The sequence below is a fragment of the Felis catus genome, chromosome A1, assembly GCF_018350175.1.
Source record: "Felis catus isolate Fca126 chromosome A1, F.catus_Fca126_mat1.0, whole genome shotgun sequence".
Lineage (NCBI taxonomy): Eukaryota > Metazoa > Chordata > Mammalia > Carnivora > Felidae > Felis > Felis catus.
The window spans coordinates 228,251,995-228,278,922 of record NC_058368.1 but is presented as its reverse complement, the minus strand read 5'-3'; the positions used below and the strand labels follow the sequence as shown (position 1 = coordinate 228,278,922).

Genomic DNA, 26,928 nt, shown 5'->3' with positions numbered 1-26,928 from the left:
TCAGGCTGTTAGTGGAGTTCACTTCCTTGTAGCTGAAGGACCAAGGGCCTAATTTTCTTGTTTTATAGTACAGACTCTTGCTCTCAACTACAGGTGACTTCCTGGAGTTCCTTGTAATGTGGGTTTCCCTAACATAGTAGCTCACTCCATGGCAGCTTGTTTCTTCAGAGCCAGCAAAAGTCTGCAAGATAGTGCTACAGTTTTATGTAACACCACCACAGAATCATGTACATGTAATTGCAAACATCTTGTCTCCTTTGCCACACTCTATTGGTTGGAATCAAGTAATGAGTCCTACCCACACATGAGAGGACACCAGGAGGCAAGGATATTGGGGACTACCCTAGAATCTTTCCCCCACAAAAGAGATACAAAAATACCAAACTCACATTCAGATCCAACTTGCATTTAAAAATAGAAAAGCACCCACATGTATAATTTTCTCTTGAAAATGTGAGTGTGTGTATACTTAATTTAACAGAAAACAATACTTAAGTGCTGCTGGTATCCTTCCACAAATGAAACAGCTCCTGTGAAGGGAGCTAGAGTAATGGAACCTGTATCCAGTAACCATCAAAAGCCACAGGAATATTCCTGTCCCTCAAATGGGGGTGTGAATGCTCTTCAGGGAGAGATAATAGATGTGGCAAAAGAAAGCTTATTTCAAAACTGCTAAAAAATAGGCAAAAGACAAAAAAGAACAAAATAAATCCATTTGCATGAGCCCTATAGACACATGACTGTTTTGAGTCTTAAAACTAATTATTCCATGGAAAGTACAGCCAAATACTTATTGCTGATAGTATACCACATTTTTCAACACCTATTTCAATTTTCTTGATTGCATTTTAAAATAAGATACGTTCGAGAAGCTTCTACCATGCACCAGGCAGTTACAGTTTTGTCAACTTATTTGTCCTCCATTAAATCTTGGAATTCGTGGACTTAGATTTGAGTAGCACCACAGATAGCACTAGAACAGATGCAGGGAATGTTTTATTAACGCATATAAGCAAAGTGAAGTTGTCTCCTATATTGATAGAGTTTGGCTATGGCAATATGCGAGAGCAATTTTGCAGGCTCTAAAGATGAGTTACAACTAATTAAGCATTGACTCAGCCAGGTTAGCAAACTGCCAGATTGATAATGGATATTCAATAAATCTCATTTAATCTCCAAATAACCTTCTAAGTCATGGTATTACTCTTACTTTATAGATGAGGAAACCAGTGCTTAGAAGTTAGGTAGCCAGCCCAAGGTCAAGCAGATAATGAGTGGAGAGTTCTGAGTTTCTAACTACTGCCATTTCTCTCATAGAACAGCTACCCAATATTTGCATTTTCAATTAATTTATCTTTTAAAATATCTAAAAGAAGTATCATTGCTCCCAACAGATAGGATTTGCCGGAATTAGCCAAAAAGCGTATACATGTGTTTCTTTTAGGTCAAAGAGTGTGAGCACTTCACAAAAATATTCTTAAAAATAACCAATGGGTGAAGAAATAAATGTATGAAAAGGAAAATGTCCTTGGTTATCCAAAAGTTGCCATGACATTGATCTGCTGGGACAGGAGATCTCAAGTTGACATCTTGGCTCTGAGGGTCCACGAGTTCCTTGGGGTTGTAAGAGCCAATCCAGGGGCCACCTAAAGAAGCTGTAGGGCTCTCATGACATGAAGTACATGGCAGCAAATAGTCCTCTATTTACTCTATTTACTCTGTGTGTATAGATGGCAACTTTTAAAAAACTTATTTATTTAAATTCAAGTTAGTTAACACACAGTGTCGTATTGGTTTCAGGAGTAGAACCCAGTGATTCATCACTTACATGTAACACCCAGTGCTCATCCCAAGAAGTACCCTACCTAATGCCCATCACCCATTTAGCCCATCCCGCACCCAACACTCCTCCAGAAACCCTCAGTTTGTTCTCTGTATTTAAGAGTCTTTTGTGTTTTGCCCCCCTCTGTTTTTGTCTTCTGTTTCCTTCCCTTTCCTATGTCCAATCTGTTTTGTGTCTTAAATTCTACATATGAGTGAAATGATATTCGTCTTTCTCTGACTGACTTATTTCACTTAGCATAATACACTCTAGTTCCATCCATGTTGTTGCAAAAGGCAAGATTTCATTCTTTTTGATTGCCAAGTAGTATTCCGTTGTGTGTGTGTGTGTGTATATATATATATATATATATATATATATACATCTTCTCTATCCATTGTATAGATGGCAGTTTAGACTTCAAAAACAATATCCATTAAAATCAGTTAAGGAAGGATAAATTATTCAATAATTTTGGGGAAATAGATTCAAAAGATAGCTCTATTTCATACCAACAACAAGTTCTCATCACATTAAATATAACTGTAAAAACATAAAAAAATGTTATACACTTGTATGATGAAAAGACTTTCTTAGCATGTCACTTAGGTAAATGCATGCATGTGCACACACACTGTAGACACATTCTATTGTTCTTTCTTGTTGGCGTTCTTTCCTTCCTTTTTTTTTAGTAAAAGAAAACCTCTGAGGCTTTTAGAAACCATTCCTTCCTGTTGCTCTGTCCCCATGACTCACCATCCCTACCCTCCAGTTCTAGATCAAAACCAAACCTGGCCCATCAGAGCCACATTCTTCAAGCCACTTCACATTCACGGAGACGTAACCTGAGCCAAGCTAGGCAAAGTCTTCCAAAGGCTTTGTTGGAGTTCTTGGGGAAAAGACTCCCTTTTCAGGGTCTTGGGAAACTAAAGATCTAGTAAGTCAGAAGCTGCTGATGGAATGAAGCAGGAGAGGGAGGGGAGAAGAATTGAAGAGGGAAAGGAGGACAACAGAAAAGATAAAGAAGGAAATGAAAGATGAGGGACAAAAAGGGAAAGGCAATGATCAAGAATCCTCCCTACGCAACATATCTTTGAAATAGATTGTTTTAACTTTGGGATTGTATTTGAACCCAAAAATTATTTTCAATTATGGAACAGAAGGGAGCTACCAATTTCCAAGGGTTGAATTGCTTTAAATAGCTATATTGCTATATCCAATCTTGCTGTGTTGGGGAGTCCCTCAAAATTAAGGCAGAAAAATGGTCCACTGATGGGAGTGAAAAATACTTTCATTAAGAAAGGAAGCTGAGTGTATGTGTTTTCCATTCTGTTTTATCCTATACAGAAGTCTACCTAAGAACCCTCTTCATTTCCCTTCATCACTCTTTATTGAAATTCATGGACTTTAAAAGAACCTTAAGGATAATGAGGAGGATGTGATTTATTATTATTTAGAGAATTTTAATGATCAGAGAAACCAAGAGCTTATGTTAGCATAAAATACTTAACATTACATTCTGTATTTACCAAAACAGATGCACAATTATGTCAACTAATTTTTACTTAATCCATTGTTGGAATAATTTATTTATGAAGATTAACTTGAATAACATTGCAATCAGTAGGAGAACTGGAATGGGGGGAAAGCATAAATAGTATAAATAAATAATGAAGTGAAATAAATAAATGAAAGGAGACTATAGAAACAAGTCAGTGCTGTGTGTTCTCCCTTCATATTAAAGAAGAGTACAAAGGATCTCATGTGCCAATGTCACTGAAATGTAGAATGGGCTGAGCTCCTGGCTTTCAGGGAATGGCTTTATTTTTTTTTTAATTTTTTAATGTTTATTTATTATTATTATTTTTTTATTATTTTAATGCTTATTTTTGAGAGAGACAGAGACAGAATGCAAGTGGGTTAGGGGCAGAGAGAGAGGGAGACACAGAATCCGAAGCAGGCTCCAGGCTCTGAGCTGTCAGCCCAGAACCCGACACGGGGCTTGAACTCACAAACCACGAGATCATGACCTGAGGTGAAGTCAGACGCTTAACCGACTGAGCTACCCAGGTACCCTAGGAATGGCTTTATTTCACACCAGCCAACAACTGTCTTCAAACATTTTCTGCCCACATTCTTGTCCCTGCCTTTTTCCAGTACTTGTGGAAGAATCCATCATTTTCTGGTCGGTTTCAGTTTTAACAACTTCATTCAGGAAACTATTAAGCGCACTTATTCTGCACTCTTCACATGTCCAGGGAAAAGAACGTCCATTGAAGGAAGACCTTGCCTGCCTCTGCTACCTCCCTCAGTACTTCTTGAATAGCAGTTGCCCAATATTGCCTTTGACTCAGTGGATGAGTTAATTCTGAGATAATGTTTTAGGAAAGCTACATAGGACACAACAGAAGACTTATTCTACAACCAGCTTTATTTGTAAAATGTTGAAATAGTGATATATTTTAAATCTCCCTCTGCCCAACTTCTCAATCAATCAATCAGTTATTTCAGACAGGAAACCAAACAAGGAGGAGGAATATTAAGTGTTGGCTTCTTGAATCCCAAAGACAATTGGGATGGATTTTTCAGTCATTAGAGTTAGGGTCTCATACTATATTTAATTCAAAACTTCTCCTCTTCCTTCACTCAGGTCTGACCCATTATGCGCATACCTCCAGTGGGGAAAGGAATATGGTTCATTCTTTCACTCTTGTCCTCTCCTCTATTCACTATGCAATGCCCTCCTTCCTGATCTCTGTAATAGCCTTACTCAGCTCTCCTTTCTCACAGCCCACAGTTCCCTCACCCTAGTAAGCTGCTGTCTCGGGTGGGCTCTTTCAAGATGGCTTCAGCCCAGTCACCCATCATGAGAGACAGTATGGCAACCAGACTCGTGGTATTTCATTTGCCATCCATGTGACCCATATAGAAAATGGAAAAGCTAAAATATCAATATCATGTGGTTGCTGAAGGATTAAATAAATTAATATGCCTATTATATATATGCGTATATATATGCGTATATATATGCGTATGACGCATATATACGTATTAAGCTATATTATTTTGAACAGGGCATGAAGAATTGCATACCTAAGTGTAAAAAACAATGTGGATATTGGTAGTAAATAATTAGAAGACCTGGTAGTTCCATCATAATGCAATAAATAAAATGGAAGAGCACAGAAGTTTAACAAAGAAAGCCAAGGAAAGCGACAGCCAAGGAGAACCCAAGGATTTCAGCCCCGGCCATGGTAAGGACTGTGTGCAAGCAACAGACTGCAACCACTCAGGAACAATCAGAACAGTTTGTGGGGTAAACTTGAAACTATTTCCTAAGCCACATTGAGAAGCATTAGCAAAGGACAGAAGCCTTACTGGCTCAAGAGGCTTACTTGGCTCTACACCTGGCCAAATACTGATTGAAAAAGTAATTTCAACACAGAGATGACTTCTAGGAAGCTTAAATTAAAATTCAATGACAGTCATCCCCAGTCTGGAAAACTGTGTGCACGCTCAAGACTGCACCCTCTCAGAGGTGACCAGAAAAGGAAGTTGCAGATATCTAGACCATGGCTGAATGTGGAACAAAACCATAAAATCCCTGAACTGTGAAAGCAGTCTCCAAGTCATACATATATACAACGATAAAGCCTTACATATAATCAGGAAATTCTAACTGGCTGGAGAGCTCAAGCACAGCCTTTGTCCAGTGACTCAGGAGCTGACTCAGGAACTACCCTAGGCAGCTACACTGAAAGACAAAAACAAGGGGAAAAAAATCTAAGCAGAGACTTCAGAGCCTACATACCACTGAGCAAATAGACTTCACAGATCGTGTTCAGCCAAGTCTCTAAACACATAATTGATGAAACAAAACAAAAGCAAGCCCTGAGGGGGAGGAATAGAGTCAGTATCCAGGTTCACTACAACTCATTATCTAAAATTGTCCAGTTTTCAAGAGAAAAATTATAAGACATACAAAGAAACAGGAAATTATCCCGCACCCAGAAGAAAAAAGCAAGCAATAGAAATTGCCTTTGAGGGGATCCAGATGTTGGACCTCTCAAGCAAAGCCTTCAAAGCAGCTATTAGAAATATGTTCCAATCAATAAAGAAAGCCCTATTTATTTAAACAATTAAAGGAAGGTATAAAAACAGGATGATTGATCACGTAGAGAAGATTAATAAAAAAGAAATTATTAAAAGAATCAAACAAATTCTGGAGTTGAAAAGCACAATGCTAAAATGAGGGAAAAAGTCTTCAAAGGAGTGTGTATTAGTTTGCTAGGGCTTCTATAACAAGAGATCACAAACTGAGAAGCTTAAACAACATAAAGTTGGTGCCCCACAGTTCTGGAGACTGGAAGTCTGAGATCAGTGTATCAACAGAGTTGTTTCCTTCTGAGGGTCATAAGGAAGAACTCTGTTCCATGCTTCTTTTCTAGATTCTGGTGGCTGGCTGGCTTTCTTTGGTGTTCCTTGACTTCTCCATCACCCCAATCCTTGGCTTCACTTTCGCGTGGTTTTCTCCCTGTGTGTGTGTGTCTGTGTTCGAATGTCTCCTGTTTATAAGGACACCATTCACATTGGCTCCGGGCTCACCCTATTCCACCATGACCTCATCTTAACTTAGCTAATGCCATCTGAAAAACAAGTCTATTTCCAAATAAAGTCACACTCTGTGGTGCTGGAGGTTTAGGACTTTATACGTCCAATTCAACAGAATGCAAAAGTAAATTTGGTCTGATGGATGAATCCACAAACTTGAAAGCAGATCAACAGAGATTGTGAAATCTGAAGAACAAAGAGAAAAAAGAACAAGGGAAAATGAACAGAGCCTCAGAGAAATGTATCAGCAATCAGGCCAACATTTGCATAATGGAAGTACCAGAAGGAGAGGAGAAATATATTCAAGGAAATAATTGGAATTCTTATTGCAATTGATCAGAAATGGATGGGAATTAGAGGGCTGGGGTGGAGAGTGAGAAAACAGGTGGAAGCCAGGAAAGGAGGTGGGGTAGAAAAGTGGCCAAAACATGTTTTATAGCAGCAACATCTGATCGACTTTAATTTCTGTTACATGCTGTACCTTGTTATTCTACTACCATATAACCCAACTCTTCAGCAAAAATCTACTTTACACAACAACATATGCGATGAGTGTTGGGAAAATTAAGGAAAAGAACCATGGACATGGAGAAGAAAGCACTGGGCACAGGTACTAAACAGAAGAAAGATCAAGAAGTCAAAGCCAGAGTTGACTGAGCCATGAGCAGTCAAGGATCGTCTGATAAACTGCAAGAAATGTTGGGTTTCACGCTGCACTTAAGGTGGGATTTAAGCCAGTTTTAACTGAATCTTCAGGGACAAGGAAAAACCAGACAGACTGCAATTCTTACTATAATTTCAACAATGGATAATACAGTTACTGCCCAAATTGTACTAAAAGCTTAATGGAAAAAGAACTTGGTCTCAGTCGTGTTTTCTTAACTTACTACATGGCTTCAAAACACATCTAAACAATGAGTTGCAGAGCATATAGGTTCATATCGCTTGCCTCAGATAAATGCGCGTGTTCTTTTTCCTTTCAGGGTGATTTGATTCACATCACATTTTTGCATACCTAGGGGAATAGGAGTAAGTTGAACTTAGAACCGTGATGTCTGCCGTAAGATCATTTCCCCATCTTTCAATATGAATCCTCTCACCAGTGGGAAAGGATTCCAAACTGCTTGGCTGCGGGCTCACTTCATAATACATCAAAGCCTCAGCCGTATCCCAGCAGCGAGCCATTCCAGAAGGGACCTGTCATTCTCATCATCTCCAATGTCTTCAAAACTTGTGTACTCATTTTGTTCAATGCGAACTCTTTTGTATAAAAGATAAGCACTCTTTAATAAGGATTCTGTACATCTTAGATCTGAGACAATCCGTGAACGGTAAACAAGTGCATGTGAGTGAAGAGAAGAGGGAGCTGAATGCACAGGGACGTCTTTGATTGAAGGGAATTTCAGCATCAGAGATTTTATATTTTTAATGTCATATACCACTGCAGCTGTCTTTCTTTCCTCTATAATAATGGAAGGACGGCCTTTTTCTTGAATGGGAGATCCTAACTGTAACATCACCCTTTTTCCCAGAAGAGAAAATTATCTTTCCTAGAGTTAATAAGCAACCAGTAGCTGAGACTCAGTGAGGCCAAAGCACATCTGAGAAATGAGCCATGTAGGCTCTTTGACTTTGAGTGAACCTCAAGGTCAAGGAATAACTGATGGAGAAAACGTTTGTGTCCAAGCTGAATTTCAGGGTGAGCCGAAAAGGACTAGTTTGGATTAACGCAGGGGAAATGGGACTGAATCCTGAGCACCCAGAGGAATGAACAGGAGTGCCAGGAGCACACCGTTTACTGCCTGTGTAACCTTGGCCAGTGGCAAAGTTAACTTCTGTGCACTTCCATTTTCTCTTATGTAAAAGGGGGATAATACTTTTTAACTTCATAAGGTTGTTCTGGGGATAAATGAGACGCTGTGGGTAAAACACCTGTAAGCTAACTTGGCAGAGAGAGTGTTTTTTTTTTCCCATTGTCATCCCCAACTAATAAAATAAGTCTAAAATAAAATCTTTACAAATAAGGATTGATAATTCCTCGTGAATATCTGTTTTAAGAACAGTGTGTTTGTTATACCAAACATGATGTGGAGAATTCACAAGCACAATTAATGATGGAAGGAGATTTGCAGTGAAAACCATTTTTGATGCTCCGATAAAGGACACGGAGGGGAACACGCCTGTCACCTAGAAGCATCACACCTAATATCACTTCCAGAGAAGTTATTAATTTAAACCAGCAAACCAAAGCTGTTGAGAGACAGAAAATGCCACAGAGCCCGTAGACCACAAGCAGGTCCCCACCCTCTTGTGGTGCGGTGTCTGCTGGTCAGTGTTTTCATCTACGCAAATGAGTGGGAGGCAGAGGGCAGGGGTTATCCCCTTCTGATTCTAATTGGCACTTTCATTTTCTGCAAAATAAAAGTCATTTCCAGCAATTGTCAATTTCAAGCAAAAAGTCAATTGCTCAAGCAATTGACTAAGTGCTCCTTTCAGCAAGTCTACAGAATTTATCTAGGATGATACTATACAGAAATGCTGTTTCCAGAGAGCCCCGTAGGGCCGTACTGAGTACCTGACTAGTTTGGAGAAGCCTGGAGTACACTAGAAACTCTTGGGACTCACGAGAGCTGCAGGGAATTAGGTTTCCCTGGGTTTTGAACGAGGGCATCAGACATCCACGGGGTCAACCACCTCCTGCACTACAAAAATGCTCCACTGAAAATTCCGGAAGGCTTTCTGGGAAGGTGAAAGAATAGTGTGAAGTAAAACAAACAAATGTCTCTTCAATTTCGAGTCTCTATCTCATAAAAGTGATAATTTTATAGTTTATCTGGCATTTTCTCGTGGTTAGAACAGGGACAGCTTTCTTCAACAGCCATCGTTGGCATTGGTGGTACATCAGAGAGGGTTAATGGTGCCACGTGGAAAAGGCAGATCCGGCCTGGATTATAGGATCCACCCCTGCTAATTAAGTGGCTTTAAGCCAGTTACCCAAACTTTTTAAGTCTTGTGTTCCTCATCTGTAAAGTAGGTGCTGACGATAATGCGTACATGACAGAATATTGATGAGTGTTAAGTAAATTAATATGGAAAAGAACTTTCTCAAAGCTTAATGTTCAGGCAAATCAGTAGGAATCTTAGTAATGCAGATTCTGACTGAGAAGATATGATTATGCATCGTAGGTATTTTAGGGCTGCTGGTGCTAGAACAATCTTTTTAGTAGTCAATCTTTACAGATGTTGTCTCAGGCTTGGCACATTGTAAATATTCAGTAAATGTTAGCTTTATTATGATGATTTTTATCCATTAAAAATTCCAAATCAAAAAACTCCGCGTGTTGGCCTTCCTTTCAGCTATGGAATGCCTCTGGAACTCTCTACTAACCCTCAGGAGCAGCAACGTTCAAGAAAAGTTCACATACAGTGAAAGTAAAATCACATCGGGGTAGTAGGCTGCATATTCTCACCCAAAGAGATCGAGTCCTAATCCTGGGAACCCGTAAAGGTTACTTTATAAGGAAAAGGGTCTTTGCAGATGTGAGTAAATTTAGAATTCTGAAATGAGATTATCCTGGATTATCTGGGTGAGCCCTAAATGCCATTACAAGTGTCCTCATAAAGATATTGACTGGGTAGGGCTGGGGTGGGGGGGCGGATAGATTAGATGCACATACAGAGGAGAAGGTGATGTGAAGAAAGAGGCAGAGATTGGAGTGAGGTGGTCAGAAGCCACAGAGAAGCTGGCGGCTTCCAGAAGCTGGAAGAAGCAAAGGATCCTCCCCTAGAGCTCCCACAGGGCACAGCTCTGCTGACACCTGGACTTTGGACCCCTGCCTCCAGAACTGTGAGAGAAGAGATTCCTTTTGTTTTAAGCCTCCGAGTTTATAATAATTTTGTTACAGCACTGGCAGGAAATGGAGGCAACTGGTTGAAGATACAAGTGAAGTTGTGAATATTTCAAAAGCTAAGCATTTGACAGAGTAAATTATTTTCTCTTTGCTTAAAGAAAGGTCCTGACCATCATGAAAAGCATAAAGGGACTAAAGGCATATTAGCAATGAGATTTTATTTTAGGGAATTGGAAAAGCCCTATATTCTGCACTTTCTTTTTAATGTTTATTTATCTATGCTGAGAGAGAGAGAGAGAGAGAGCAGGGGCAGGGGCAGAGAGAGGAGAGAGAGAATCCCAGGCAGGTCCATGCTCAGCGAGGAGCCCAATGTGGGGCTCGCTCCCACAACTGTGAGATCATGACCTGAGCCCAAATCAAGAGTCAGACGCTGAGATAATTGAGCCACCTAGGCGCCTCCCCCTATCCTGCTTTTATGTAAAATAGAGAGTTTCAAAGAAAGTTATCCCTATTATAACCATGAGAAAATGCCAGATAAACTATAAAATTATCACTTTTATGAGATAGAGACCCGAAATTGAAGAGACATTTGTTTTACTTCATACTGTTCTTTCACCTTCCCAGAAAGCCTTCCAGAATTTTCAGTGGAGCATTTTTGTAGTGCAGGGGGTGGTTGATTCCAAGGGCATCTGATGCCCTCAATGCCCTCCAGGCCCTGGAAGAGGCAGGATTCACCTGTGCTCAGCCTTTCACATCTTAAATCACGCTGCCTCCCATCCCTGCCAGAACTGGAAAAGAGAAATGGGCTATTTGGTCTTCACAGACCAAACTTTGTTTTTCAAGTTTAACCATATGTAAAAAGTAGTTTAAAAGAAAAAGCTGGCAACCCAGGATTCTATACACAATGAAAAAATTAGGCAAAATAGAGATTTTTTTTTTTCTGGACAAAAGGTAAAAAATGCCAGCAGAAGTGTTCTTCAGAAAGTCCTCAAAAAATTTCATCAAGCAAAAGCAGTATGGTAGCAGATGCAAACTTAGATCTACACAGAGAAAACTGGAGATAATGGAAAAAGGTAAATATAAAAAATATTCCTATTTGTATTTTTATATATTTTTTAATGTTATATTTATTTATTTTGAGAGAGAGCATGTGCCAAGGGAGGGGCAGAGAGAGAGAGAGAGGGAAAGAGAGAATTCCAAGCAGGCTCCATGCTGTCAGCACAGAGCCACATGAGGGGCTTGAACACACAAAGCATGAGATCATGACCTGAGCTGAAACCAAGAGTAGGATGCTTAACCAACTGAGCAACCCAGTCACCCCAAGATACTTCCATTTTTAATCATTCTAAAAGACATCTGAGACAAAAATAGCTACAATTATCGTGGGGCTTCTAACAGGTGTAAAGGTAAAATGGGTAACAATATGGCAGAAAGGATGGAAGGGAGGGATTGTAAGGTCCTGACCCACAAATAATATAATTTAAAAGTAGGCTGTGATAAGTAAAAATATATTTTCTAAACCCTTCTAAAAGGAAAACTGCAGTATACACCTGTCAAAAACAGCAAGGAAGACTTTATTCGAGACTACAGCAGTAGGTGAAAGAGACTGAACTCGACTCCATTGGAACAAAGGGCAGATCTTTGAATATGGGGCTGAACTCAGGGAAAGGTACCCGAGGACATTGAGAGAGGTCTGTCAGTGAGCTTGGGCCATGTGTGTTTGCCAGTTGTTGCTTGTTGAGGTTCGGCTCCTCCCCTCCCACAGAGACTGGGAGACAGAGGCTCTCTACCCGTCTCAAGGGTTACATTTCAAAGGGATGGCTCCCAGGTCCTTGCAAAAGACAGGTATCTCAAAGGGGCAGAGAAAAGATTTATAATTGCAAGTTTTGTAAAGTAAATGCTCTTAACAAAAGGGAGGTCCAGATGCCCAGAACCAGGAAGAAACCTGTTTCGTGTTTAACCAACCTGAAGGAAATGGTAAGGCCAGCTGGAAATTGGTTACCCTAGAAATCCTTCAAAGCAAGAGAGAAAAATGTATGACCTTTAACTAATAAGGCGATACTGGAGATCAAATGGGATCATAAGCAACACTCCATCCAAAAACAGGCAGAAAAAAAGGAACAAAGAAGAGATGGAATAAATAGAAAACAAGTAGTAAGATGATAGGTTTAAATCAAACCATAGCAATCATCACATGAAAAATAAGTGGTCAGTACACCCCAACTAAAACACAGATGTAATCCGATTCTATGAAAACAAAGACTGAATCAAAGAAGCCACTTTAAAAATAAAGACACAGAGGTGCCTGGGTGGCTCAGTCGGTTAAGCATCCGACTTAGGCTCAGGTCATGATCTCACACTTTGTGGGTTTGAGCCCCGCATGGGGCTCTGTGCTGACAGCTCAGAGCCTGCAGACTGCTTGGGATTCTGGGTCTCAATGTCTCTCTGCCCCTCCCCTGCTCACACTCTATCTCTGTCTCTCTCGAAAATAAATAAACTTAAAAAAAATTTTTTTTAACCAAAAATAAAGGCAGAGATAGGTTAGAAAGAAAGAAAATAGAAGGATAGGAAAGTATAATCAATAGAAATCTGGAGTGGAAATATTAATATCAAACAAAGAAACATCAGAACAAGGAATATTCCCATAATAAAGAAAATTATTACATAATAATGAAGGAGTATCTAAAAACAGAGTTTCAAAATCCACAGAGATATATGGTGTCATATCTGCAGCACTGGTACCATATGGGAGCTTGCTAAAACTCAGGCCCCATCTGGGCCCTACTGATTGTAATCTGCCTTTATAACAAGATCCCTATGTGATCCGAGGGCAGATTAAAATCTAAGAACACGGATAGAGGGCATTATACCACATGTCTAATAAAGAATAAACACTCGGGTGTCACAACGTGTACAAATACCAAATCATTAAGTTTCCCACCTTGAATATATACAACTTTTAATTTTCAATTACTCCCCAAGAAAGCTGAAAAAAGTCAACTAAAATAGATATTCCACCACAAACCCTCCCATGTAAATAGAAATAAGATAAGAGAATTCAATAAACCCATAAGCAACTCAGTCCCGTCATTACAATCCTTTTCATTGTTTAGAAAAGAATCTTGGCTTCCTGGGTTCACAGAGGAAACAGAATTCAGCAACGTAATTTATAATAAACGTTTGAAAGGTAGAGAATAAAAGAGAGTATTGATATGAAAAATATTCTAATACCAGTTTTTAAAGGTAGTTTTTCCATCTCAATTATCTTTAGTTATGTAATTGCTCTAAGCTGTTTGAACCACAAATAGAAGGTTCCCAATTACCTTCTTGATGAGAGTTAATAGTCTGAACTCCTTTATACTTTCAAATATGGGTTCTGGCTCCCAGCTGCTTTAAGGAGAGGCCCAGCCCCTCCCCCACATACTCTGACTTTATTAGATCCTAGTGAGGCTCTGACAGCAATATTTCTTTGAAGGTCCCCAAATGACTCTACTGTACAGCCAGGGTAAAGAACCTTTAACAAATTAAGGTTTAAAACAAAAAAAATACACAGGAGCACCTGGGTAGCTCAATCAGTTGAGCATCAGACTCTTGGTTTTGGCTCAGGTCGTGATCTCATGGTTTCATGAGTTCAAGCCCCCTATCGGGCTCTGTACTGGCAGCACAGAGGCTGTTTGGGATTCTCTCTCTCTCCCTCTCTCTCTGCCCTTCCCATGCTTGCGCTGTCCCTGTCTCTCTCAAAATAAATAAGCAAAACTTTTAAAAAATAAAGCAAAATAAAAATACACAAAAGTAGTAACTCTGATTGCGATCCAATATCTGTTGTTTGTTTCTCTTCTCCCTTTTGTTGTCATTTCATATAGATGGTCACTGGTTGCTGAATGAAATAAATCATCTGTCTCATTAGTCCGGACAAGCACGAAGAAAGAGCAGCGTCGTCTGACATCCACAGTGTGAGAAGCAGCCTCAGAAAGCAGCATTAAATGGCATCTTAGTATACCTACTTAGTACATTTAGGACACGCTATGCAGACAGAGACTGCAGAGGTTCCAAAGCTCTACTTTGGAAGTGACTTACAAACACACAGCAAAACAATCAAGATGAAAGAAACCCCAAGAAATCAGTTCTCTTTTAAATTGAAAACAAGCAGGAAATGGCACTGCTGGAGCTAAAGCTGGGCTTAATGGTTTACAGTGGAAGATGGCACCCGCTGACCCTCAGGGTCACCTCCTCACAATGCCCTCAGGCCGGCTGACTGACAGCCCACCCCTCTGCTCCTTCCAAGACTTGACCTGTAACAGGTAAGGGAGAGCAACTCCCCTTGGCTGAGCAGTCCTGACCTAGGCACTCTCTGGTTGTCTGTCACTATTGCCCTTCACAATAGCCTCACGTGGAAGATTCTGTATCCATTTTGCAGATGACGAAACAACGCCTCAGAAATGCTAATCGACTCTGCCAAATGTGTCCAGCTAGTAAGTAGCAGATTCAGGGGTTGAACTCATCTGTGGGCTCCAAACGCTCCTCTTTCTCTGGTCACCCTGGATCTCGCAGGCATCCACAGTGGTCCAGAAAGAGTGTGCCCAGGCAGCCAGCTATCTCAGAGAGGAAGAAGTTTTCCAGGCAGGACCTCCAGAGACTAGAGTTAGTCACACTCCTATTCCTACAGTTCCCCAGATGATGCTAGCCACCACCAGGTGATTTGAGCTGGGCAAATAGACGGTAAAGGTGGGAAAACTAGAACCTTCCACTGAGTGGGGCTGGAAGTAAGGGCTTGGTATGGGAGCATGAGTTGGCGGGGGGGGGGGGGGGGGGGGTGTATCAGCATCCTCACTTAGAATCTCTGACTCCTTCCCATGAATGTAGGCTCAGAGTAGGCCCTCGTGACTAGTGTCATGATTATGCATAAAGATGCTCATGGTTAACAGAGCCTTTAGTGAGCTGATCAGAGCCCAAGTAATATGACCAAATGGAGTGGTTAATGAGGCCAGAGATTCCAGGTTTACAACTATCGTCCTGGGGTGCCATTTGGTTTGGATATTCCTGAACTTCTCATTTTAGAACAAAATAATAGTAATAATAATTCTATTGAAATAGGCCAGGATAGGTTTGAACCTCCAGCTTCTGTCATGGGTGGTCTCATGGTGAGATGCAAAGTTATCCTTTTAACATGGGGTTGAATTTGAAAGACAACCTGTAATATCAATGGGCCCCACATTATAAAGATGCTTCCATAAAAACTTTGGCTGTGTTTCTGGAAGGGCAGGAGAATAGTCCAGGCCAGTGAAGCATTGCATGCAAAGGTCTCTTTAAGTCTAGATCTCTATCTAAATGCAAGTGTTCCTCCAAGGGCATCTCATCTTGTCATCAGCAGTTCAAGCTGCTGAGAGCCAAGGCTATAACTAAAGGTGACAACAAGGTGGAGGAAAGAGTCTTTATGCAGAGACACAATCTGAGGGTTTCACAACTTGGCAAAGGTTTGTCCCAGTCTAGGGAAGACTGTAAACCATCTTGGGATTTACATTAGAGGCTGCAGATCCTGTGAGACCAAGATTCCCCACAAGGGCTTCCCTGAAGCAGAGACTGTGTGCGAGGGACCCTATCCCAGTAGAATCATGAGGACGTCACTGCCACAAAACACAGACCCACACCATCGGCGACAGTGTAACAAGGCTCTGTCTGGTGTCATCTTTCCCTGAAAGATCATTATAACTCATTATAAATTAGGAAGAGGCTGGCATGAAATTGTATTGCTAAAGATCTACTTAACTCCCAGATGATTCCTCATTCCCTTTTACGGTTCATCTAAAGGCCCACTCATATGATATAAAAGAGGGATATCAACTTTCCTGAAATCAGCTAGTTGATTTTCATTCAGGGACCAGACATTGATTTTAGAACATTTCATATTTGTCTATGTGCTCTACATAATACACATTTATATAAGTAATAGTATACTCCCATCTAAAAGCGAACGTGATAGTGTTAGCAGTGTTCAAAATAATTAAATGTGCAATGATTCTACACCTCCAACATCAACTTCAAAAAGAGTTGTCTCACTATTTTATCTATAAAATAGATTTATTTTAAATCCCAGATTTATCTATAAATTTCCCTTCCTTACCTGGTATCAATATGGGGTCAAATAATGTGCTCTGTTTTTTCCACTGAAGACCGTTAGTAGACGTTTAGCCTGGGGAAAACACATTAGGAAAACAAACAACAAACACATAAAAATAAATTAAGTAGGCGAAAGCAAACTGGACATTCTCATTACTGATAGCTCCAAATATGTACAATTTCCTGTTTTCTAGCACAATCAAAATACCCAGAAGAAGGGGCGCCTGGGTGGTTCAGTCGGTTAAGCGTCCGACTTCGGTTCAGGTCATGATCTCGTGGTATGTGAGTTCGAGCTCCGCATCGGGCTCTCTGCTGTCAGCATGGAGCCCACTTCAGAACCTGTGTCCCCCTCTCTCTCTGCCCCTCCACCACTCGTGAGAGCTCTCTCTCAAAAATAAATAAAAACATTAAAAAAAACTAGAAAAAGATTTTTGTTTTCCAAGAATATGATTCAGCTTACAATGACCATCTTTTATAAAATTCCTCATTTGTACTCCTAATAAATCTTCGAGATCAGAGGTATAATGTATCAGGGGATATAAGACATGAACAATAGCAATTTATTATGTTCCTGAGACACTGAAAACATTTTCCCTATTCACTAGAATAGCAAAAAAGTTTCACTGGGACCATGCAAATGATCACTTTTCAAATGATAAAACACTAAAATGTTTTATAAGCTCTTTTTCTACGGGTCCCCAGGGATTTCCTTTAAGTATTTGCATAAATAACTCATAAATGGATACATCAGAGTGGGCTGAGTGGAGCAAGGACAGCCTCCACAGAGCGCATCTTAAACTGCACCCACTGTAAAGGGCAGTGCTCACCGACAGCGAGAGTACAGGTGTTGCTTCATAATCCTGAACAAGTCTCCCCATTCGGTGACTTTCCAGGTCGTCTCTTGCATGTCCTTCAGCACGTTTAATCTGTCTCCCTTCTCAAGGACTCGTGAACACCGTAGGTGACCTTCTTGAAAGTGACTCCTGCACAGAGTAGTGGGGAAAGCTCAGCTGGCACGCCAGGCAACTCTGTGATTACACTTGACATGAATGTTATGCCTAGTAGCCTGAGGGAAGAAGATACATGAAGAGAGATACTAACAGGAACCATAAAACCCTACCAGAGCAGCGGCAGAGCACTGTGCCACATAGCATGTCTTGGCTTCGTCCACGTGACGCACAGCAACGAGAAATACAACGTAATAGCACAATGAAACGCGGTATTCGGCGTTCAAATCGAAGAAGGAACAAGGCACCCAATCTTGGCCCTGTACGCGCCCAATATAAACTCAAACCTGGAAACAACTCAGCTTGCCTACAAATCCAGAGCCCTGCGAAACTAAACAGAGTCCTATGGAAGCCACACAAGTTGGCTAACAGTGTATACACTATACTCTTGGTTTTGGGGGTAGATTCCCGTGACTCATAGCTCCTATGACTCCTATGACTCCTAGCTCACATACAATACCCAGTGCTCATCCCAACAGGTGCCCTCCTCAATCCCCCTCACCCACCCCCCCCTCCCTCCCACCCCCCATCAACCCTCAGTTTGTTCTTAGTTCTTTTATTTATTTTATTTATTTTTATTTTTTATTTTTTCAATATATGAAGTTTATTGTCAAATTGCTTTCCCTACAACACCCAGTGCTCATCCCAAAAGGTGCCCTCCTCAATACCTCTCACCCACCCTCTCCTCCCTCCCACCCCCCATCAACCCTCAGTTTGCTCTTAGTTCTTTTTTTAATTTATTTTTTTTATTTTTTATTTTTTCAATATATGAAGTTTATTGTCAAATTGGTTTCCATACAACACCCAGTGCTCATCCCAAAAGGTGCCCTCCTCAATGCCCATCACCCACCCTCCCCTCCCTCCTACCCCCCATCAACCCTCAGTTTGGTCTCAGTTTTTAAGAGTCTCTTATGGTTTGGCTCCCTCCTTCTCTGTAACTATTTTTTCCCCTTCCCTTACCCCATGGTCTTCTGTTCAGTTTCTCAAGTTCCACATATGAGTGAGAACATATGATATCTGTCTTTCTCTGACTGACTTATTTCACTTAGCACAATACCTTCCAGTTCCATCCACGTTGCTGCAAAGGACAGGATTTCACTCTTTCTCATTGCAAGTAGTATTCCATTGTATATATAAACTGCATCCACTTTATCCATTCATCAGTTGATGGACATTTAGGCTTCTTCCATAATTTGGCTATTGTTGAAAGCGCTTCTATAAACATTGGGGTACAAGCATAAGGCACTGAAATTATAATATTAGATGTAACACTGTTGTCATTTTGTAATAAAAACTTGAATCCAGGGGATAAAAAAAGCTTTTTTTATTATTATTATTATTTTAGAGAGAAAGAGAGAGCAGGAGGTGGGGGGAGGGGCAGAGGGAGACAGAGAGAGAATCCTAAGCAGGCTCCACGCTCAGTGCAGAGCCTGATGAGGGGCTCTATCCCACGACCCTGAGATCACAACCTGAGCCAAAATCAAGAGTCATACACTCAACTGACTGGGCCTCCCAGGTGCCCCCAAAAAGCTATTTTTTAAAGGCTCATTTACTAATTCATTGTCTTGATCTCCAGAATGACTGCTAATAATCACATTGTAACAATGTCCTAGGAAAAGAAACCTGACCCTCCTTCTTATGCACCATCCCACCCCACTCAGGATACTTCTTCCCACCCTCAGCTTCCTGCCCTCCCACCGAATCTCTACATTTTAATTTCTTCTCATCCAAATGAAAGAGTAGGATCCAACCCACAAGCGCCGTCTGGCTGGCTGCTCTGCGGTACAGCTTTTCCAGGCAGAAGAACAGAACCAGAAAAGCCCCTGGGGTGCAGACTGGCCCAGCAACATGTTCCGCTCTCGCATCGATCAGGCTCGTTGTCTCAAATGTAACACAGAATTAGACTCACCATTTTAAGATACGTAAGAACATGTTCGTGGATTCGGGGTCTGAGCCAAGCTCATCTCTGATTCTAAAGCTGACCTTGAATTCTCTCCTGTTTCGTTGTGGACGTATGTGTGGATGCTCAACATCTCATGTTGGATACCACAGAGGTCAGTCAATGGAGCAGAATGCATAAACTTTGAAAATTACTACAATGAAACACTACAAACATTACAAGCCAGAACTACAAGATTTCCTCATGTTTTCATCACCTACTGATTTGTTTATTGGTCTTCCAAAGCATTTGCCCGATCTGGAGGACCATATTGTGAATATAAGGGTACCATTCGTTTACCCATAAGAGGCATTATTTTGATGTGTTGCCGGGGGCTACTCATCAACAGTCATCAGCTGCACAATATAATTTTTAAAAATCACCCTGAGTACTTGCTTGAGAAATGTATTTAAAATGTGAAAGAAGTTATGGACCTCACTGGGGCCAGACATGGGGAAAAAAAATGTTGCAGATTTAGGGGTGGGGAGGGGAAATAATGTCTTCAAGAGAAAACTGCTCATGTATATATATTTTATTTTTTTTATCACTACTAAAGATTCTTTTGCTGCAACAAATCTGTAAACTACATTATCAGTATACATTAACGTATCTAAATTTTTATAATTCTACACTCTGGAACAGAAGTTAGCACTGGAAAAGATATTGCTGACACTGTGCATTCTGTCTACACTGGGGAATCCTGCAAGCTACTTAACTATAACATTTGTGGTTTTCTCGTCCTGTCTCCTAATGTTGAATTCTTTACAAGACTTTTCCATCACAAATAGCATTTAACACCAAGAAGTCCTTCGCACTCCAGGGACTTAGAAACACGATTTCCATCAGTCACTACTCTGTGGCTGGCAGCAGTCAAACAAGGCTTGAAATTTCATTAAGAGAGCGGCCCTCCTCAGCTCTCCACTCCAGGCTGGGTTTTCTGTCATCCTCCCTTCCGGCACTGTGCTCATCTCCTCTCGTTAGGGAGCAAGAGAGGAGTCCCCAGCACTTGCAGGTCTGAGATGTTCTCCCCCTTCTGCAGATCTAAGTTTAGATGTCACCTCCCCAGAGCTGCCCTTTCTCGTGGCCCCATCAAATTAGGTCTCTGCAGGGAAAGAGCATCCGTGGTAGAGAGGCGGCTCAAGAAGGCCCGGGCTGTGGCTTTGCCGTGTCCCCTGATGGGGACGTGGCCTCGTTGATGCCGAATCGGTTCCACGCTGGCCAACATTTCCTTAAAGAGAAGCTCAGAGAAGCCAGAGGTAAGGGGGATGGTGACGTAAGCAGCACGCGTAACAGGACGGTTCCGATGTGGCAAAGGGTTCTCTTTTGCTCCATCCTGGAAGGACCTTACTCGCACAGAGGGAGTCACCGGCAGCTGCAAACCTCAGGAGAACTGGAGGACCAGGAAACGCCAGGCAGTGGCTGCTTCGGCTCAGGGGAGCTCCTCGCTGCTGTTACATTTTGTGTCCTCAGTCAAAAATAAATGGGGACGCTGCGGTGCGGCTTCTGCCTGCTAATCCACGACACCTGAAAAGCTGCGGTCCCTCCCGCTCCTCTCACTCATAACATCCGGCATTTCCCTTCGTAGCGCTAAACTCCCAATCTTCATACCTTCTTCTCTGTCCCTCACACACGTGTCATATTATACAATCATACACTGAGATCACATGAAGTTACGGACCTGAATAATCACCTATTTTCTGTGTCTGGTCTTCTTGTGTGAAGTCCACGAAATCAGGGAATGTGACCGTTTTTTCCCCACCATCATCCCCCCACTGCGTGCACCAGAGTGCCTGACAACCTAGTTATCAGACACACTTAATTTTTTATACTTTTTAAAGTTTAATTTTTTTTTTTTTTTTTGAGAGAGAGAGAGAGAGAGAGGGTGTGTGTGTGTGTGTGTGTGTGTGTGTGTGTGTTCAAGTGGGGGAGGGCAGAGAGAGGGGAGACAGAGGATCTGAAGCGGGCTCTGCACTGACAGCAGAGAGTCTGATGTGGGGCTCGAACTCACGAACCGTGAGATCATGACCTGAGCCGAAGTTGGATTCTCTACCAACTGAGCCACCCAGGAGCCCCAAGAAATTCTGTAAATAAATCAATATTGAGATGATGAAAACGACTACTCTACCACTCTGCAATGGCAGCAAGACACTCGCTGTGCTTTCTGCTCATGCAAGAAGTCGGCGACTCTCTCCATCACCCGGAAGACCCAGTGGGGTGGTCCTCCCTTCACCCGGATTCAGCAGACGCCGAGAACCCTTCAGTGGGTGGGAGATGATGGAGGTGGACCAGAAAGGGGCTTCGTTGCTCTTCAACTGCTTCGGCGACATACCTTGTCGAATCAGTCCCTAGAAATTTCTAGTTGTGTTCACAGTGTCCTTTTCTACTCTGGGTCTCAAAGGCTTGTACATACACACCTACAGGGTGTATCACGAAATTAGATGAATTACGCATTTTCAAGTCACTTGGTAAGAAAGCTGGTTTTGAAAGCTTATTTCTGGATACTCAGTGGCTCTTGCCCCCTTGTAAGAAACAGCCAATACAATTCAGACACCCATTAACAGCTTTCTCTTAACTCACATCATTTCTACATTTCCATTATGTGTTCTTCAAAATAAAATGATTGTTTCACCACAATTCGCACAATCAACTCGTACATATTAATTCAGACCAAAAGACGCCGTTCAAATGAAAACGGTATCATCCAGGATGGGTGGGTGTCACCTGAACCCCTCGGGCCCAGCTCTGACCATAGTTAGCATAAGATGATTCTTGTCACAGAGCCAGGCCTCGTGAGAGGGACACACACCGGTCTCCTCGAAACCCTTTGCCACCAGAAACATGAAGTTAGGCGTACCTGAAGTCAACCAAGCGTTTGTAGACCACAATTCTAATTTAATACTGTCCAAGTTTTCTAGTCAGTAAGTTATAGATGAGGCAGTTCCTCCTTTATAACCAGGATTTAAAAATAGAAATATACGAACAATTCCTCAGGTAGCATTTTCTTCATTAATAAAAGCCCATGTGGCATCCACACACACCACCTGACTTCTGTCTTTTGTCTGTTTCTTTTTCCAATCATTATACCTTTTCAAGTCAACCTGATATTTTCCTAGCTGTATCTTCCACTTCAGAGTACATGTTTACCATTTGCCTGCTAAGAAAGCTTCTATCCTGTTTTTCACAGCGGCCTCACACCCCCTAACTTCCTTAAGCATAGGCTTATTATTGAACATGTAGGGCGTTTCCACTGTTTTCTGTTATTAAGTACATTTTGACATGTAATTTATTTCAGTCTTTTAAATTGGTTTCTTGGTATGGGTTTCCAGGAGAGAAAATACGGATCAAAGCCTGTGAACATTTTTATGGTTCTTTCTGTGCTTGGTTATTTAATTGTTTTACAAAAAGGATGAGTTGGTTTACATCACTCTAGGAATCTCTGAGTGCATCACGTTTACAAAGACCCCACCATGATTCACTTTCAGCTTTAATTTTTTTATTATAACAAATATCAGTTAGTATCTCATGATTAATTATCAGAGGAGTTGAACATTATACATTCATTCAATAGGATTACATGAATTGTCTACTCTATTCACATTCTTTTTTAAAAATTTTTTAATGTTTATTTTTGAGAAAGAGAGAGAGAGAGAGAGAGAGAGAGAGAGAGAGAGAGAACAAGTGGGGGAAGGGCAGAGAGAGGGAGACACAGAATGCGAAGCAGGCTCCAGGCTCCCGGCTGTCAGCACAGAGCCTGATGTGGGGCTCGTACTCACAGACTGTGATATCACAACCTGAGCAGAAGTCAGATGCATAACCGACTGAGCCACCCAGGCACCCCTCTATTCACATTCTTAATCCATTCTTCGATTTCCTTCCATTTTTAAAAAGGTCTTTCCAATTGGCTCTTGGAGCCATGAAAACAAATCTCTTAACCTGATGCAAAAGCGAAAGGCCCTGGAAGCAAAGTCAGCACAAACCTAGTGTTACCTTGGAGCCACATTAGCAGAAGAATCCCTTCATTTCAAGGAAATCTCTGCTTGACGTGAGCCTACTGAGGCTTTAGAGCTGAATGTATTACTGTGGATTTGAGGGCCTCACGTCACTGGGAAGTTGTAAATTTTGCTTTTCAATCACCAAATAACTCTTCAACAAACACAGCGATTGGTCATTAAGGATGAAGCAGGTAACACGTAATTAAGCATCCAAGTAATGAGCAGGGAAAACCTAACCAGCTCATGAACTACATGATCAACCTGATTTAAAAACTGTCCAGCACTCACAGAAAAGTAAAGGTTAGGATAATTCGGATCCTGCATTTTCTGAAGTATTGGTGGGGGGCACACCCCACGTTACTTGACATCACAGAGCAGGGCAACCCCACGGAGCACCCAGTGTTCAGGGACCTGGGCCGTCCTGAGGTCCACAGCGGCGATGTAGTTCAAGTCCGTTCGGACTGGCTTCTTGTAAATGGGACAGGAATAAAACCGAGGATCTCTTAAAGCTACAAAAAATTTCACAAAAACAAAAACAAAACTTGGTGAATTTTTAATTTAAGCAGCCCAAACAGCACAGAGCCAAATTTGCACATTCTACAGATCATTCCAAAGGTCTAGTAGAATGAGAGAAATTCTTTCCGAGGTCAGTCAACCCCTAGATGTGAAGCAGACACAACTGCGGGTCTCCCGCAGGCATGACAAACACCCAGGCGTCTTCAGGTACCCTGCTGGCCCTTTGTCCCATGTCCTTGAAAGTAACACCTGCCCGCTCGCTATGGCCATGAACCTCCAATTGCTTCCTTCCCACCTGTCAATTCACCACGCCCCCTCCACCCTTTCTCCTTTACTTCCCCACCAAATCCTGTGCGTGCCCACTCTCTCCATTTTCCCTTCATGGCTTGCCTTTGGCACGAGGCACCTGCCACCTTTAATCAATGTCCAGCACCAATGCTCACTAGGGTTTCACGATATTATGATTATTATTTCAAAATCCTGCCTTCAACGCTCTGTGCCACAGTCTAAACTACACGTGAAATCACAGGACAGAGGATGTCCCCCACCCCATCACGGGCTGGGGATTATCCACGGGTGCAGAGGAACAGAAGTGGCTGAGAAGCAGAGCTGTGATACAGTTCAGCTCCGTGAGATGCAATCTATCCTTTTGGGGTAGATGAACACATGGAGTTTTCAAAACTACACATGCAAGGAAAGGCAGCCTACGTATGTCCACCTTGCAAAGATCCTTTCTAATGCATTCATCCCTAAGCAAAGGCTCACTCTCTCCGGTCTTGGACACCCCATGATCAAGGACAGATCCCGGTCTTGTGGGTCCTTATACTTACACAGTGGAGGGGGAGAGGCACAGGGCTTTAAGAAAGAGTAACGTAAAAATACTAAATTAGGCTTTGGAAGAAGCCTCTGCATTGAGTAGCCTTGAAATTCAAGTGCATCAGCTCCTTGTTAAATCTACACTGCTCGCGTAGTTTATCTGCACATCTCAAAACATCCATCTCAGGAAGCAGTACATCATTTCCTCTTCTTTTCTAGATTATAAATTGTTTCAGCACAAACACTTTGTCTGCACCCATCCTTGTACTCCTCTGGAAGGCCAGTATTATAAATGACCCTCATAGAAGCATGGAGATGAAAACACATTTAACTAAGAGGACAACTTTGCTTTGGTGAATTCGTGTGACACACGTGGGCACTGAAACATGGCAAAAGTAACTCTCTACATGCAATGTTAACGTACCGAAGTCACTGAATTTATTTCCCAAAACTAACTTGCTCAATAATTCATCTTTTTCTAACAAATTACAAAAGCAAGCCACTACCTGAAATTAAGATCTTATTTTTTGACCCAATAAAATATTCAACCTGTTATGCCGTGTGTGTGTGTTTTAATTTTTTTTAAATGTTTATTCATTTTTGAGACAGGGAAAGAGAGACAGAGCATGAGTGGGGTAGGGGCAGAGACAGAGGGAGACACAGGATCCGAAGCAGGCTCCAGGCTCCAAGCTTTCAGCACAGAGCCCTGCGCAGGGCTTGAACTCACTGCAAGATCATGACCTGAGCTGAAGCTGGATGCTTAACTGACTGAGCCACCCAGGCGCCTCTATGCCATGTGTTTTGATAACTCCACTATAATTAATTTTATTGGGAGAAGTTAAACACTTGAATATGATAGTATTACACATAAGTTTCAATATAAAGTAGGCATTCTAAAGCAGTGATTCTTAACCAAGGATTATTTTACTCTCGGGGGACATTTGTGAACATCTGGAGACACTTTTGGTTATCACAACTGTGGGGCTGATACTGGCATCTAGTGGTAGAGACCAGAGATGCTGCCAGCACCCTATAATGCGCGGGACCACCCCTCCCGACAAAGGGCATCTTGACCAGAAATGTCAATAATGCCAAGGCCGAGGAACCCTGTTCTAAAACAAACTCATAGATATTTGACAGTAATTTAAAACTATGTGTTTGCTTCATCCCATGAAATTTATCATTAGAAACAATCTACATTAATGTAACGGCATTATTTTTTAAATTATCATGAGAATATCATTAGTATATAATGATTAGTAGAACTAATATATATAATTAGGAGGCAAATATATGAAAAATTCTGATGAAATAAGTGAATGACAGTGAAGTCATGGAGTGTAGTTAATACCAATAATACCGATGGAGAGATTTAAATCCTTTAATCCTGGGATCTGTAAATGTGGAGTAAATGTTAAATATCGTTCTTCTTGATGCAAATTTGACTAACATCATAAATCCTGAAGTAACTAACCCATTGAAGTCTCGCATTTGTACCAAATGATAATTATAATACTTACACCTTGGGAAGTGTTTGACTACTTGGATTTTAGTCCCAAAAGAAAAGAAAGATTGGGGAAAAATAGCATTCTTTTCAATAAGGTGAAAAACAATTCTCTGATCTATTTATCCAATCTTATTTATTTTTAATTGCTTCAGAACCGATGGTGCCCATGCCTAGTCACAGTATGTAGCAAACTTCTTCAGCAGGATGAGAAACCACCAAAAATATAATTTCATAGTCAAAGTGCTGACAGACACTACATAACCACATAAACGGAGGATTCAAAACCATTAGCCCTAGTTAGACAAATAACTTAGAAGACAAAAATACACATGCTAGGTAGGCAGAACAAATCAGCTAAATGGGTTTGAAGCCTCAGGGTTCCCGAAGGAGGAGTAAAGAAAAGAGGCTGTCTAAATTGGTGAGCTCTATGCTCTAAGATCCAAAGGGTTTTAAAAAGACACCTTGAGGGAGTGTTATTTTCTGACTATGTCACTTCCTTCTCTAGCCTACATTTTTCATCCAAATGCTAGTATACCATTATACCATGTTTCTTCTAATATCTAAAACAACCAAGTCACATAGAGATTCCCTAGACCACCTTCAAATCATTCCTTTATTCAACTCCTCTTCGCAAATAACATTTAAGTGATTAAATAGTGCACTCTTGATGTATTTCTTTTCATCCCACGACAAACATGTGAGTTAAAATATTAATAACGGTAGTCACAGCAAAATTATTTATTGTATGAT

The 26,928-nt window shown here is 41.3% G+C and overlaps 1 protein-coding gene across 1 annotated transcript in view; it reads right to left on the bottom strand.

The window, feature by feature from the left end:
- Positions 1–23,068: 23,068 nt before the first annotated feature.
- The window catches only part of DNAH5 (dynein axonemal heavy chain 5), a 282,567-nt gene continuing 278,707 nt past the window's right edge, over positions 23,069–26,928 (bottom strand). The window contains 1 exon segment of the mRNA XM_023239471.2: positions 23,069–23,848. Within this exon segment, the coding sequence (XP_023095239.2) occupies positions 23,697–23,848 (152 nt within the window). The 3' untranslated portion in view covers positions 23,069–23,696.